This window comes from Spea bombifrons, chromosome 2 (assembly GCF_027358695.1).
Source record: "Spea bombifrons isolate aSpeBom1 chromosome 2, aSpeBom1.2.pri, whole genome shotgun sequence".
NCBI classification, from domain to species: domain Eukaryota; kingdom Metazoa; phylum Chordata; class Amphibia; order Anura; family Pelobatidae; genus Spea; species Spea bombifrons.
In genome coordinates, this window is record NC_071088.1 from 52,237,779 (window position 1) to 52,254,895 (window position 17,117).

Genomic DNA, 17,117 nt, shown 5'->3' on the forward strand with positions numbered 1-17,117 from the left:
TGGGCTTCAGTTGATAGCGGGGAACATGAAGGTGGGTATTGCATATTTCTACGATTATGGATTTTATTTAGACACACTATAGAAAAGGTCCTTTTGTCCTACTGTTACAAGTTACTTCAGTATAACTTTGTGTTTTTCTAGTAAATTATGCATCAATAAACTCTACTTGCATTATCAAAGTATTTCTACTACTAATGATTGAGGAAAACTATTATTATTATTATTATCCTTTATTTATAAAGCGCCTTTATTATATATACGTTTATGAATTTTACTTAGACACACTATATAAAGGCGCTATATTTATTTATATAGCGCCTTTATTATATATACGATTATGGATTTTATTTTTAAAACACCGCGATTGTGGCGATGCAGCTGTTTAACAGCAGCCCGTACATGTACGGGCTTTGCCGTTAAGGGGTTAATTTTACTGTTTTGAGTTAGCTAGAGAGACCAGTGTTTCTGTTACCATTTTAGTGCATGCTTCTAGGATTATGGATTTTATTTAGACACACTATAGAAAAGGTCCTTTTGTCCTACTGTTAAAAGTTTCTTCAGTATAACTTTGTGTTCTTCTAGTAAATTATGCATCAATAAACTCTACTTGCATTATCAAAGTATTTCTACTACTAATGATTGAGGAAAACATCTGGTACTTACCCACTTACACTCCTTTTCCTCAGCAAGCTCAAACAGGTTATTATTTCTGTCTGTTATGTACCTATGGATCCTTACAGCTACTGAACCAAATGAACTCATTTTAAGTCTAGCAACTTTAACCTTGTGGATGTAACACCTTCAATGGGTGTGGCAAATTCTCTCCTTGATCATAGGGGGATGCTGCTGTCTGCCTGGACTTCTGTTGAAGATATTGTTATAGGTAGCAGATGATTTAACGTTCCATAGAAACAGAGGAGAATGAAACTTTACTGCAAATGTTTGGCACAAATGTCCCTGGCACAAAGAAATTAAAAAAAACCATGATAAACCTATGTATGGGTGGTATCACTATAGTTGGAAGTTGTTGCTTAGGACATACTGGGGTGTTTTACAGTGACATATACTAGGAGCTGTAAATTCATACCTAAAGTACAATGTGTGTGAAATTAGCTCTTGGTGGGTAGATGAGTAAAACAAATCAAATAAAAGCCAGAAAACTTGCTTTTTTAAACATTTTATTGTATTTTATAATTAGCAATTTTAGATCTGCATTTAGCAGTGACGGAAGGCAATTCTCAGCTTCACGTTCATTCTTTTGAACCTAAGCCCCCCCCCCTTGATGCCCTACATAACTTCCTCTCTTCAATAAACTTTTTTTTTTAAATTTAAACTTTCTATGGGTTTGTGTCTTCAGGGACAGTTACTTTTTTAGGGATGCAGACTCCTTGAGACCAAAATGGAGATTTTTAACCTCCAACCGTTTCCCACTCAGGTTTTCCCTGTGGCACTTGCTGATGATCCACTTCACCCGTCCGGATACACTATACCCCTAGTAATAGTAGAATGAAGTCAGACAAGCCATCTTCTTGAATGAAGAGATTTGGATTGGATTTGGAAATTGGATTGTAATAGATAGGATAGAAGTCAGGGTCATCAATACAGCAAACCAGGTCATAACAGGAGATGAAAACAATGAGTCACTGCTACTGCCAAACAAGGTAGACCTCGCAATCAAGGATAAGGGGGAGCTGTGTTATATAGGACTAGGGATGAGAGATGAGATAACGACAGATCCAGCAAACTCTGTTGTTATATTGCAGCAGGAAACACTGCTGCAGGAAAACCCTTTAACAGAAATCCTCCTACGTCTGCAAGCTGCAATGTGATGGTCTTGCTGGTACACCAGTGCAGTATCTCTGTGGAGTCTGCTTCCTCAGCACTGGAACCATGAACAATAGCTGTATATAGCAAATTATCCCACCATCACCAGACAATGCCAATGTTGGAGTAAAACAGGAAGTGGTCTATTGAACAACACAATACCTTGCCTAGACACCAGGCCTGGGGCCTTTTTTTTTTTTTTTTACAGGAACTCGAGGGTTTATAGGAGGAGAACTTGATGGGGGAACTGCATTTACTGTTGAATGTGCTATTTCATGCCAAGGGCTTCCGTCTGGTATAAACAGACTCCCTATCTGAATAGGGCATGAAAGAATAAACCCCCAGAACCTCACCCTTACCCTCAGTTCTTTCCTGCCCTATTCCGGGTAGGTGCAGTCATCCCCGTTTTGTTGTTTTCTGAGCTTGTGGGAGAGCTCGTTTCTCCTGTGCTACCTTCCCACTTTGGGTAGCGGGGAAGCGCTTTGCTTTCCCCCACTCCGGTCAGATCCTTGGGTGGATCACTTTGCCGGAGCAAGGAAAGGGTTCATTTCATGCAGGGTCCTTGGGGAAACTCTAGCTTGCTTACCTTCGGCACCCCTTGGGCTTGCTAGCTTGTTCCAGGACGCTGGGACTCCACTGCCCTCAGCCAGCGGTTGCGGCAGGTCCCTGCCCGTGATGCATTTCCGGTTCACGTCCCAGGCTGCCAGGGGTGCCTGATGTTCGCGTCTTTTAGCAGCAGGAAGCAGCTTTAAGATCAGAAGTTTTTTTTGGTGGTTTCTGGACAGTTTTCTTCTGCATTTTTGGTAAGGTTTCTCTATTTCTTTGCTTGTGCTGCTGTTGGTTTGCTTCTGATGAAGAGTCCTGGCATCCTGTTTTTTTGTTTTTGGTGTCTTTCTACCTCTTAGCCCGAGTAGGTTATGAGTCCATGGGAGTTCTCTGCTTCGGTCTTGTTTTTTTATATTTTAATCGTCTCCTGTCCTTTATTGTCAGGATGTCTCTAGATAAGCCAGACCTTTCTGAAGAATCTACAGCTCCTACAAAGGCTACAGCCAAGACAAAGCATTTTCCCTGTAAAAATTGCAAGGCTACTATGTCCGACTCCTCTAGGAAATTTTGCTTGTCCTGCCTGAAAGCCAGGGAGGAATCGGTTCTGAAATAATTTCAGATTTCAAGTAATGGATGAAGGCTGAGCTTTCCAAGGGAGACTTTCTGGCTACTCTCGATCTTTAAGATGCCTGTCTTCATGTTACCATCAGGCAGGAGTCGCAAATGATCTTTTGCATTCCAGTTCCAATTCCTTCCTTTTGCTCTCGCTTCTGCACCAAGGATTTTCACCGGCTGCTGTCAGAAATTGTTGCTGATGTTGATGATCTTCTGCCGGGAGACAAGATTCAGATTATCACCAGCCTTCCCTGCTTGATTCTTTCCAGACATCTCTCCAGTCTGAGGCTCTTCTTGCGCCTTCTGGGAATGATGGTGACTACAAGGCCTGTCCTGGCATGGGCCCTTCTTCTTATCTGGACCGAGCTTATGTGCTTATGTTGACAGTAGTTTCTACAGACGCCAGTTTATCCGGGTAGGGGGCCATGATGGAATTCAGACAAGGTTTTTGGTCAAACCAGGAGCGTCTCCTACATATCTATGTACTGGAACTTCTAGCAGTCTGCAAAGTGCTCCTTTTTTGGCAGTGCATGTTACGGGGGGTGGGGGGGGCAATGAGAATTCTGTCAGACAATCGCATGGTGGTGGTTTCCTGAACAAGCAGGGAGGCAAAAGGAGTCTCCAATTGGGAACTCTTCAGAAAATCGGCAAGCGGGCCGAGTTCTAGCTCTCTCATCTTCCAGTCGTGTTCATTCATGGAAAGGAGAATATCGCCACAGATTTCCTCAGCAGAACATCGGTTCTTCAAAGAGAATGGATCCTAAATGATGCAACATTTCTGCAGATCATGAGAGACTGGGAGACCCCACAGATCAACCTAATGGCTACAGAAGCCAACAGTAAACTGCCTCTGTTTTATTCCTTGTCGTCGGCAGGCCACCCCTTAGCTCTGGATGCCTTTTCTCAGGTCTTGGGATGTAGAGCTGGGTTACATATTTCCACCTCTTCCTCTCATCAGCAGGAAGATCAAGAGATAGAGATGTTGGTACCCAGAGTTAATCCTTCTGTCTGTAGAGCCCCCAAAGAAGTTTGAGAACAAGCCGGACCTGCTCCACCAAGGGCCTGTACTCCATCAATATCCTATGGAGCATCAGCATTGAAAGAGAAAAATAACAGCACTGACCTGAAAGTCAAGGATTCTTCAAAATCAAAAGTGGGCTGATGATCAGATCACTTCTGGTGAACAGGAGTGATCTGATCATTATGGTAACCACTGGATGATGCTGCCCTAGAAAGAGAGAGGGGTCGTGTAAGGTAACAATGATAACCCCTCCACACACAAATTAATAAAAATAAATATTGCCTGATCACTGATCACTGATGTTTTGATGGGTCTCCCTGATCAATGTCAATGGCCCAAACATGTCACTTCTATAGTCAGGTTACAGTACTGTATAGTGTTAAGGATGATGATCAGATTAGGTCCCTAACATCTAACAGTACATCTAGATATACTATCTTTGTGCTTTCAAGAAATATATTTCTTGGGGTTAAATTGATATTTGGGACCATGAAACTTTATTGTAATGTTAAGGACAGATTGACACTAAAATGGTTAAATAAAAAATATTAAAATGCCCCTAGTAAAACACTTTGGGATGTCAACTTTCAAAAAATCTATACTTTTTGTTCAGTAGTTTTTCTTTTTTCTGGTTGCCATTGGGACCCAACTTCCACCATACCACATTTTTAAAAAGATTTGTTAAGACACAGCAATGCCCTCCATTCGTGTTTAACCATGTAAGTGCCAAAATAAATTAAAATACCAGACATATGAGACGTTTCCAAAAACAAGACAAATACAGTTTATAGGTGAAACTGAAATTGTTTCCCCACGTTTTTAGATATTTTTTTTAATACTAAATGATGGGGTATATATATATATATATATGTATATATATATATATGTATATATATATATGTATGTATATATATATATGTATGTATATATATATATATGTATATATATATATGTATGTATATATATATATGTATGTATATATATATATATGTATATATATATATGTATGTATATATATATATGTATGTATATATATATATGTATGTATATATATATATGTATGTATATATATATATGTATGTATATATATATATGTATGTATATATATATATGTATGTATATATATATGTATATATATATATATATATATATATATATATATATAATTTATATTTTTTGTTTTCTCTCAAAAGAAAGCCTTACTTTCTTTCTTTCACAGATGAATAAAGACTTGGCAAAACCACAAACACTGCTCTGGTCATTTAGCGCAAACATGGTAAAGAAAATTAAAAATAAACCCTGATCCTGAAGGGATTAAATGATTTCATGTAGAAGAAAAAAGCTATCCACCCTGCCCTTTGGGATTAAGTTTCACTAGACACACCATGGCATGATTACTGCCAGCCCTGTTTAATGTAAGAATTAGTTAACCCCTTTGGAAGCTGGCTTTTTCATAAACAAAAGGCCAGAATTTTTATTTGTCATTTTTACCATGTGTGTTAAATATAGGTGCATAAACATTAATTAGGGTGTAGGTTTCCCACTACTATCATAACCCTGGCCTCATCGTCAGTCTCTTGATATATGATTTTTACATCCAATTCACTGCTAAAAAGTAATGCCATGCCTCTTTTCCTGTTTCTTTCGAAGGAAGAACAAGTGGGTAGAATGACACTTTTCTGATTGATAGAGTTTAAATTAGAAACACTGAGCAGACTAAAATTTGTAGAGATATGTAGGATATAGGAAATATAGTGAAATATTCTTATTTTGCACTTTTAAGATATGTTTTAACTAGAGGTGTCTTATTAACAAGTGGATGGGATGTTCCCAGAATTAGCTAGTAGAAGTTGGGGAGCATGCAGAAATACTTTAGTGGCTAGAATGACACTTCTGTGATTGATAGAGTTTAAATTAGAAGAATACTGAGAAGATTAAAATTTTGGGATACACTAAGGATATAGGATACATATACACAGTGAAATGTATTATTGCACTTTAAGACATACTTCAACCAGAGGTGTAGATGCCGGGGAGCATGTAGGTATTTTTTTTTCCTTTTTCTCTTATATATATCTTTTAAAGTGGTGATTTATTTTCATAAAGGAAATGGCTTAGATAGTAGGAAAAAGCTTCAAAGATATTAAGTTTGTAATAGATATTGCAATAGACATAAGGATATGACACTGTTTTATAACAAGCTGGGAGAAAAATTATATAGCTATAGCTCACTTCTAAGCTATTTATTAAGGTATAAAATAAAGATATACACGTCGGGAAGCTTGATAAAATATTTGAGACAATTCTCACTAATATTTATTTGTGTGTTTTAAATGTATGTATGTTACTCGGGAAGCGTGGAGAAGGTGACCTAAGAATTCTGAGATCAATGGCCATGGTTAAGATTATATCAATCAATACGCAAGGCTTGAATTCTCCCACTAAGCGTTCGATCCTCTTTGACTTTATTAGAAGAGAAAGAGCCCTGATTGTTTTCTTACAGGAAACCCATTGGAAAAAATCTAATATTAAGAGGCTTATCCCTAAGAAGTATAATTAATTATGCGATGTGTTCTTCATACGCAGAGACTTTAAGTGAGCGTTCGAAGCAAGCCAGTCCATGGATGCTTTTGTTATCCCTGACAGCCTGCAGAAAAGGCTCAAGTGAAAGGGCAAACAGGAGGGGAGATAGGGGACAACACTGTGGTGTACCATTTCGCATCGGAATGGATTCTGTGTGAGCTCCGTTCAGGCGAACATGTGCAGAAGGGGCCGAATATAAGGAGGTGATCCAGTGGAGCCAGAAATGACCAAAGTCCATGGTCCGGAGGGTCTGAAACATGAAGTCCCATGCAACCCTATCGAACGCCTTCTCCATGTCAGCGAACAAGAGAAGAATTTTCTGACTGGTCACCTGGGCGAAATGTATGGTGTTGAAAGTTCTGTATGTCCCGTTGCGCCCCCCCCCTCCCTGCAATAAAGCCCGACAGGTCTGTGTGTACAGATGAGTCCAGAACCCACTGAAGCCTGGTTGCCAAAACTTACACCAAGATTTTCAGATCCATGTTCAGGAGGGCTATGGGTCTGTAACTCTGGCATAACAAAGGATCTTTGCCATCCTTAGGCAGCATAGAGATCGTCGACATCAATGAGTGAGGATGCAACTGCTCACCCTGCTGAATAGCATGGAGGAGAGATGTAAAAGGCGCCTGCAAGTACAACCAAAAGACCCTATAATATCTAAGGGGGACCTGGAGCTTTCCCAGTAGCCATTGATTTCAGGGCGGCCGACACCTCCTCTGTAATTTCAGATCCTCAGATTGGTCAGCAGAGAGTTTGTGGCTCACGTGTGTATTCAAGAAGTCACTGATAACGCGCGGGAGGTCGGTATGTATAGTCACCCTGAAGATTATATAATGAACGAGTGTGCATTTGTGGAGCGACTCTAAAGGTCCGAGGGTTCTTGGGTTCTTGGGTTCTCGGACGTTTCAAATGCGAGGCTCTACTAATAAAGATCCCTCATATAGTGCATTTATGGGCTACCCAAGTGATTCCCACGCCCGAATTCGCATTTTCCAGAAAAAAGTGTTCCAGCTGATCGGTAACTGTCTGGACTGTCTCTCCGTCCGACAGTAGGGACTCATTTAGTCGCCAGCACATGGTAGTCGGCCTATATAAGCGGGCTCGAAGACGTATGGTAACCGGGGAGTGATCTGAAATCCCTGCTGTGCTAATGGAGCAGCCTTCCAAAAACCCTTGTGAGGGGCAGAATAGCAGTTGTAATCTCTTCCTTCCAGGTGGAACGCCCTCCAACAGTCAACTAGCCTATACTTCCGTAGGATAGAATTGAATAGCTTAATGTGAGAGGGTGGCGAGTGAGAGGACCCTGAAGTAGTGTCCACACGTGGGTCTGGAGGCAGGTTAAAGTCTCTTAGAACTAGAATACCTTGTTTAAACTCCATAAGGGAGCAGAGGATGCGGGACAAGGTAGCAGACTGCTCCTTATTGGGGAGATAAATCGAGGCAAAAGTAAACATCTGGTCACAAATGGTACCCTTAACGAACGTAAATCTGCCGTCAGGGTCGTCCCTAACTGCGGTCAGAAGAAAAGGAGTATGTCGCGAAAACAAAATGGCTGTCCCTCTAGATTTAGAGTCTGTGAAATTACTAGTAAATACAAGTAGAAAAGCGGAGGTGCATTAGCACCCTGAAAGTGAGTTTCCTGTAGAAGAACCACGGATTAATTAGCCTGTCAGAGTTCCCTTCTCTGGGATATTAAGACCCCGGACATTGAGGCTCAAAACCATCAGCCATGACCAAAAATGTGCAAAATTTAAACGTGGCAACAAGCGATCACTCAAGTCTCGAGGCGGCGGATCAATAAGAATGTGTACGCTTGAGGTGAGACAGTGATAAAAAAAAAAAAAAGTGTTATATGCATGTGTGAGAGACATGAGAGAGTAACATTACTCTTTGTGAGTGTACAAGGGGTGTCTATCCGCTGCAACGGATTCCCTGCGTCTCATTCTCATGCGCCTAGGTGTTGGAGCCCCTTGAGGAACAATCCCAGTGTAATGGGAGGGGAGTAGCCAATGTTCCACGTGGGGAGTGGAAATCCCAAGGGTGCTTGTAACCTCTGTGACATCATGATGTCTTCAATATACGTGGAACCCTCATGTGTGACGATAAGTTGAAAAGGGAATTCCCAGTGGTATCTAATACCTCTGTCTTCGCAGAGTGATAGAGGATAAGAGCGCCGGTGTTTGGCCTTCAAAGACAAAGGTGCGGGAGCCCCTTGCCTTTGCCATAACCTCCTCCTTCAAAATGAAGTCCTGAAAACAACAAACAACATCCTGGGGGTTGGTGTACCACAGGGCCGTAGGGCGCGATGTGCCCTGTCAAAGCAAATAGGGGAATCAGATTTGTGTTGAAGAGCTGCTGTAATAAAGCTCACAGATCTTCAGGGCCCTCAGGCTCTTTTAGGCCCCAAACCCTCACATTATGCCGCCTAACTCTGTTCTCGAGATGTTTAATCGAGTGAAGAAGCTCGGTGGCCACACCTTTCAGGTGTGTTGTGGTCTGTCGCAGGTCAGATACCTGGTGCAAGACATGTGCGTGCGAGGCCTCCAGTTGAGCTGTGTGGCGCTCCACTCCTGCTATGTCCACTGGTAAGGCTGCCATCTCCTTGTGTAGTGCGTGTTTCACCTCTGCAATGAGGTTACTGAAGTCCGGTTTGGTGGGGAGGGAGTGGAACTTGTCCTGTATGTCGGCAGAAGACAGAGTACCATCACACTGAGCTGTGGAGTGGGGAACTTCCTTTGATGTTGATGGTAAGAGAGGGTGGTTGCGGGCCTAGCACCGCGGGGGACTTGAAATACCGTATTTGCTCGATTATAAGACAAGGTTTTTTCAGAGCAAATGCTCTGAAAAAGACCCCTCGTCTTATAATTGGGGACGTCTTATAATCAGACCTCAAATAGGTCGGACTATGATACGACTAAGATCCAGATCCCCCGCAGCTGCAGGGGACCTGGATCCTCCTGTCTCCCCCCCGCCCCACTTACCGGTGCTTTTGAGTCCCCGGTGTGTAGCCGGGGCAGCGTGTAGATGTCTACGCGATTTACGTAGACAACTTGCGCTGCAGCCGGAAGGAGGGGTGGCTAGCAGCGGGGGGTTGTCTGCGTCCGTCGTGCAGACCTTCCCCGGCTGTCAGAGATCAGAGTTCCCCGCACCGGGCAACGAATTCTCTGACAGTTGGGGAAGGTCTGCACGATGGATGTAGACAACCCCCCGCTGCTAGCCACACCTCCTTCCAGCTGCAGCCGGAAGTTGTCCACGCGAATCGCGTAGACATCTACACGCTGCCCCAGCTGCATGACAGGGGAGTCAGAAGCACCGGTAAGTTTGTGGGGGGGGGTTGAGTGTTAAATGGGGGGCATAAGGCATTTCTGGAGGCAGAGTGTTCTATGAAATGCCTTTTAAACCCCTTAAATCCATTCTGCCTCCAGAAATGCTTTTTTAACTCTCTATACGCCACTCTGCCTCCTGAATTGCCTTAAACCTCCCTATATGCCACTCTGCCCCATAATATGCCTTTTAACCCCGTTAATGCCAGAGTGACATATAGGGGTATAAGGCATTTCTGGAGGCAGAGTGGCACATAGGGGGTCAAAAGGCATATCATGGGGCACAGTGGCATATAGGGTTAAAAAAGGCATATCATGGGGCACAGTGGCATATAGGGGGTATAAGGCATTTCTGGGGCAGATGTGCATAACGGGGGGGGGTAGGTTGGAAAATAGAAGGAAATAAAACCAAAATATTTTTCTCAATCATAGCTTTTGTTAAAAATAGTTTACATGAATTAACATTTACTGGTAAAACTTTTTTCCTTTAGGGTCGTCTTATATTCAGGCTTTTTCTTTTTTTCCTAAATTAATATTCAGATTTGGGGGGTCGTCTTATAATCAGGGTTGTCTTATCATCGAGCAAATACGGTAGTTGCAGAGCGACTGCCCTGATTGTCTGGTCTGAGTCTCTGGTGGCTCCTGGCGCTGAGAAGGTAGTTTCAGTCTGCCCATGATGAGTATAAGTGTCGGATGGATGCTGATTATAGTGGAAAAGCTGCGGAGCTAAAATCTCAAGCTGCCATCTCTAAGCAAGGCAAGCCACGCCCCTAATTTCTATTTATTTTAGTTCAACCTACAAAATGGTTAATATAAGTATAATATACTATTAAACCAATACAAATACATCAATAGATGCTTCTATTGCTGACAATATACCGTATTTGCTCGATTATAAGACGAGTTTTTTTCCAGAGCAAATGCTCTGAAAAATACCCCTCGTCTTATAATCAAGGTCGTCTTATAATCAGACCTCAAATAGGTCTGATTATGAGACTAAGATCCAGATCCCGCGCAGCGATGCAGGGGACCTGGATCCTCCTGTGTTAACCCCCCCCCCAACTTACCGGTGCTTCTGAGTCCCCGGTGCTTAGTCCGGGCTGCGTGTAGAGCTCTACGCGATACAATCGCGTAGAGCTCTACACGCTTCCCGGACTAAGCACTGGGGACCCAGATGCAGGGGACCTGGATCCTCCTGTGTTAACCCCCGACCCAACTTACCGGTGCTTCTGAGTCCCAGGTGCTTAGTCCGGGCTGCGTGTAGAGCTCTACACGATACAATCGCGTAGAGCTCTACACGCTGCCCGGACTAAGCGACTAAGCACTGGGGACTCAGAAGCATCGGTAAGTTGGAGGGGGGGGCATAACACAGGAGGATGCACAGTAAATTGTCTGCATTCCACTATTGCAGTATGGTAGATGAGCAATGATTTGAGCATCTCAACTAACCAACCGCCACTGACACTGGAACTCTCATCAGTCTGTAACTGCTACTGACAAGTTAAAATGACATCAGCATTCACATATGTACTGTTTGTGCTTTCCTCTTGTAAATACTGTACTGGTTAACCAGAGTAAGAAAAATAGAGCCCCCCAATTTTAGGCTACTTCTGCCTATATATCATTTATATACAAAGTGTTTTGACATTAGTTTTTGGTTGTTTCTATTGGGGACCCTCCTAGTTATCGGAGATTCATATGATTACACAAAACAGGAAAATGTTCAATAAAAAAGTTCCTAGGAATCCGCATGCGTGAATCAAATATATTTGTGTGTAATATATTAATTGATTAGAAATTAACTGTATCTAATAAATTGATAATTAACTGGAGCATTTTTCTCATTTATTGTATAAACTTGATGTGATTTTCTGACTATACACCAATATAAATTTATGTCTTGGTAAAAACAAATGTATGTTTTATCATGAGGGAAAAAATAGCTAATTTTACTATTTATTTGTGTCATTACCAGTAGTAGTCAGTATTACTATTTATATTCTAAATACAGTTTGTTTTTTTCTTGCAGTACATTCATTCTGCCGATATAATCCATAGAGTAAGTATATCTATTGTTAACGTTACAAAAATGTGGGTTTTGAGGTGAGGTCTATAACTCTGTACTTTATTGTAATATTCGTAAATATGTATTTACCACTTACATATACATTTATGTTTGCATATATTTTTCCCAGGACTTGAAGCCAAGCAATCTTGCAGTAAACGAAGACTGTGAGCTGAAGGTAAGAAAAGTTTTTTGAGATGGTTACGAATTTTAGTATCCATGTAGTTTTATGTTTTAATGTACATAATTAAGGCTCAAGGAAATCATTTGAATTGAATTGAAACGTGCCATCCAAGAAATTGAGGTTGTTGTTTTTGATGATTTATATATGTGAAAAATATATCCTTGTTAACAGATACTTGACTTTGGCTTAGCACGTCATACAGATGAAGAAATGACTGGTTATGTGGCAACAAGGTGGTACCGGGCACCAGAAATTATGTTGAATTGGATGCATTATAATCAGACAGGTAGGATCTTTGCAATTTAATGATCTCAAGCCATGTTTGAAAAAAGGTGAAACCCCCCTCCCATTTAGATATTATTGATCAACGCTCGCCTCTTAAACTTCAATGGTGTAGCTGAAATGCCTCCGTAGCAAAGCATTCAGCAACACCGAATGCCCACCCCAGGACATGGTGTAACTGCTCCGGAGAGTAGTCGCAACAACCACTGCAAGACATTTTGCCACTCGCAAGATGGAAGCGCCTCCATTAAAAAAAAAATAACAGAGTTGCAAAAGTTCTCTCCAGACTCTCTTGAGAACTCTAGCTTCTCTTACAGGTTGAATGCAGGTACTGCATTCCACACCTTGAATATGCTGTTCAATTTTGGGCACCTATTCTAAAGAAGGATATTATAGCACTGGAAAAGGTGCAGAGGCAGGCTAGAAAATTAATAAAAGGAATGGAACACTTTAGTTATGAAGAAAGGTTAACTAATTTAAGTCTGTTTAGTTTAGAAAAACTGCACCTCAGAGGGGATATGATAGCATTATATAAATATATTCGGGGCCAATACAAACCATTGTCTGGAATCCTATTTGTGGACAGGAGTATGCATAGGACACGTGGTCACGCATTTAGACTGGAAGAAAGGACATTTAGTCTAAGGTAAAGGAAAGGGGTTTTTTTTTTACAGTAAGGACAATGAGGAAGTGGAGTTATCTGCATGCAGAGGTAGTTTTATCAGAGTCTGTACAGACATCTAAACAGCAACTGGATGAATACTTGCATAATATTCAGGGATATAATTTTTAAGTTATGGGGAAATATCCAAGGAGAGATCCGATTGCCATTCTGGGGTCAAGAATGATTTTTTCCGCTAGTTTGTTACAAAATTAGAAATAGCCACAAACTGTTTTTTTTTGCTTCTTTTGGATCAACAGCAAGTAATTAAGAGATATGGGAAAGGCTGAACTTGATGGACGCATGTCTTTTTTTCAGCCTATGTAACTATGTAAAGTTTATTATTATGAGCAAGTGCTAAAATTAGGGCTGTGGAAAGAGTTAAAATGCCCAAGGGGTTTAAAAAAAATGAATGGTTTGATGGGGGAAATCGGAGTAGCTGGGTTTGGCCAGTAGGACCAGATGTTAAAGTTAAGTTAAGCCCATATGTGGCATTTAACCTCCTAAACAACCCTACAAGCCCATGCATGGGGGGTATCACTGTACTCGAGAGATGTTGCTGAACACATTTTGGGGTGTTTAACAAATTCATACCTGAAGTACAATTTGTGGGGAAAAAAATACAAAAACAATTACAACCGCAAACTTTGGCAAAGGCTGGTGGTAGAATCTCATGCAAGGAAAGGGTTAAAATACCAGCATTTGAAATACCTTGGGGTGTCTAGTTTAATATATAATATATATATACAAATAAATACAAAAAGGAAGCACTCACCTGAACTAGCATTAATTATAAGGGGGTGCTGCTGAAGACCAAAGTCATACACAATCTCTAAATCAGCGCACTCATGGTTTCTTGGGGTATTGGCCGTGTCACGTTCTGCCCAGAGCTGCATATCTCTGTCTTGCTTAAATTTCTCTGTTTTGCTTCAATCCATTCCTGGATTTCCTTACGCTGGAAGAATGACCAGATTTGGAGAACAAAAAATTGATTTTGAAATAGCAAAAAGCTACTTGTACTTATTGTCCCATAACATGCATTAAAAAGCAAAAAAAAACTGAAAACATTGGATATTTCTAAACTCAGGACAAATAGTAGAATGTATTTAGCAGGCTTTTTCATTAGCTTTTTTTGGATCAGTTATTTTTCAAATAAAAGTGAGAAAAGGGGGCATTTTAATTTTTGATCATATTTTATAAAATAATTTTTATAGGAAATTACATTGATATGATCAAAAAATGGTATCTGAAGAAAGACCTTCTTGTCCTGAAAAAATACCGTATTTGCTCGATTATAAGACGACCCTGATTATAAGACGACCCCCCAAAATCTGAATATTAATTTAGGAAAAAAAGAAAAAGCCTGAATATAAGACGACCCTAGTTTTACCAGTAAATGTTAATTAATTCATGTTACTGTAAACTATTACATTTTTTGATAAAAGCTATGATTTAAGAAAAATATATTTTTTTTTTTTATTTCCTTGTATTTTCCAACCTGCCCCCCAGTTACGCACATCTGCCCCCAGGCTTGCCACTCCAACATGGCACTGTGGCCCATGATATGCCTTTTAACCCTATATATATGCCACTGTGCCCCATGATATGCCTTTTAACCCTATATATATGCCACTGTGCCCCATATGTGCCACTCTGCCTCCAGAAATGCCTTATACTCCTATATGCCACTCTGGCATTTAGGGGGTTTAAAGGCATATTATGGTGCAGAGTGGCATATAGGGAGGTATAAGGCATTTCAGGAGGCAGAGTGGCATATAGAGGGTTAAAAGGCATTTCTGGAGGCAGAGTGGCATTAAGGGGGTTAAAAAGGCATTTCATCGAGCACTCTGCCTTCAGAAATGCCTTATGCCCCCATTTAAACACCCTCCTCCCAACTTACCGGTACTTCTGAGTCCCCGGTGCGTAGCCGGGGCAGTGCGTAGACAACTTCCGCTGCAGTCGGAAGGAGGCGCAGTTAGCAGCGGGGGTTGTCAGCTTCCATCGCGCAAAACCCCCCCGACTGTCAGAGATCACGGGGAACTCTGATCTTTGACAGCCGGTGGAAGGTCTGCGATGGACTCAGACAACCCCCACTGCTAAACGCACCTCCTTCCTGCTGCAGAGGAAGTTGTCTACACGAATCGCGTAGACGTCTACCCACTGCCCGGACAACACACCGGGGAGTCAGAAACACCAGTAAGTTCTGGGGGGGGTTTAAATGGGGGGCATAAGGCATTTCTGAAGGCAGGGTGCTCTATGAAATGCCTTTTAACCCCCTTAATGCCACTCTGCCTCCAGAAATGCCTTATACCCCTATATGCCACTCTGGCATTTATGTGGTTAAAAGGCATATTGTGGGGCAGAGGGGCATATAGGGAGGTATAAGGCATTTCATGAGGCAGAGTGGCGTTCAGGGAGTTAAAAGGCATTTCATAGAGCACTCTGCCTCCAGAAATGCCCTATGTACCCATTTAACACTCCCCTCCCCCACGCACTTACGGGGCTTCCAATTTCCTGCTGTATACCGGGGCAGCAGTCTTCCTTCTGTCTCCCCCCCATTCCCCCATTTAACACTCCCCCCCCACCCCACACACACACACCAGTGCTTCCAATTTCCTGCTGTATACCGGGGTAGCAGTCTTCCTTCTGTCTCCCCCCATTTAACACTCCATCCCACCCCACACACTTACCGGTGCTTCCAATTTCCTGCTGTATACCGGGGCAGCGGGTTGATGTTCACCGATCCGCGTAGACAACTTACGCTGCAGCCGGAAGGAGGTGTGGCTAGCAGCGGGGGTTGTCTGCGTCCATTGCGAAGACCTTCCCCGGCTGTCAGAGATCAGAGTTCCCCGCACCGGTGTGTGTATGTATGTGTGTGTTTGTGTATATATATGTGTGTGTGTATGTATGTGTGTGTGTGTGTATATATGTATGTGTGTGTGTGTATATATATATATATATATATATATATATGTGTGTGTGTGTGTGTGTGTAATGGTATGGTGAGGTAGGACCCCAGATGGCGGAGTGGGCCAGGCCAAACAGGAACCAGAAAGTCAGAGAACCAACCGGGTCAGACAGGTAATCAGGATAAGCCAAATCAGAATCCAGAGACGAGGTCAACAAGCCGAATCAATACCAGACGAGCAGGAATCAGGAGCCGAATCAGGAGACAGGAACGAGGTCAACAAGCCAAGTCAAACCGGAGCAGTCAGTAACAATCTAATGCGCAAGCAAATAGCAAAAATACACCAACCAAGGGTGACCCAGAAGAGGAAGTCCAGGTTTAAATAGGGACAGGTGGAGGTGTGTCCTGCATTAAGGAGGTCACCCGAGGTTATAAGAACACGTTACAGATGTAATGTGTAATATTATGTTTTGACCACACAGTGTGCTACCTGTTTGCCGCGTGGTCGGCCACACGGTGAAGATGCCGACCGGGTAGCGGTGGTGCTCGCTGCCCGGGAAGCCGGCCGAGGAGGAAGCGGCGCGGGACCGGAGAGGCAGGTAAGTCCTTACAGTGTGTGTGTGTGGGGGGGGGGAGTATGTGTATACAGTGGGGCAAAAAAGTATTTAGCCACCAATTGCGCAAGTTCTCACACTTACAAAGATGAGAGAGGCCTGTAATTTTCACCATATGTACGTTTCAACTAGGGCTGAAACAACTAATCGATAAAATCGATAATAATCGATTATGAAAATCGTTGGCAACGAATTTCATCATCGATTAATCGAATCGATTTTTATGGATTATAAAAAGAGGGTTTTTTCAGAGCAAATGCTCTGAAAAACTCCTCTCCTTATAATAATCCGATCTCAAACGGAGATCGGATTATAACACCGGAATCCAGATCCCCCGCAACGCTGCAGGAGACCTGGATTCCCCTCACTGTCGGCCGGTCTCTCACTTCCGTCTCTCTCCCCCCTCCCATACATCACTCTGCCTCTCTCCCGGCTCCGTTACTGACAAGGACTTTCACTGCAGCTTCATAGAAGCCACAGTGTAAGTGAAG

General features: G+C 42.3%; 1 protein-coding gene across 2 annotated transcripts in view; it reads left to right on the plus strand.

Annotated features, from left to right (window-relative positions):
- Positions 1-17,117, plus strand: part of LOC128472406 (mitogen-activated protein kinase 14) — a 132,448-nt gene that overhangs the window by 60,304 nt on the left and 55,027 nt on the right. For both annotated transcript variants that reach the window (XM_053454242.1, XM_053454241.1), the window contains exons 5-7: positions 11,942-11,971; positions 12,108-12,155; positions 12,333-12,447. In XM_053454242.1, coding sequence (XP_053310217.1) covers positions 11,942-11,971; positions 12,108-12,155; positions 12,333-12,447 — 193 coding nt within the window. The remainder of the gene's footprint in view (positions 1-11,941; positions 11,972-12,107; positions 12,156-12,332; positions 12,448-17,117) is intronic.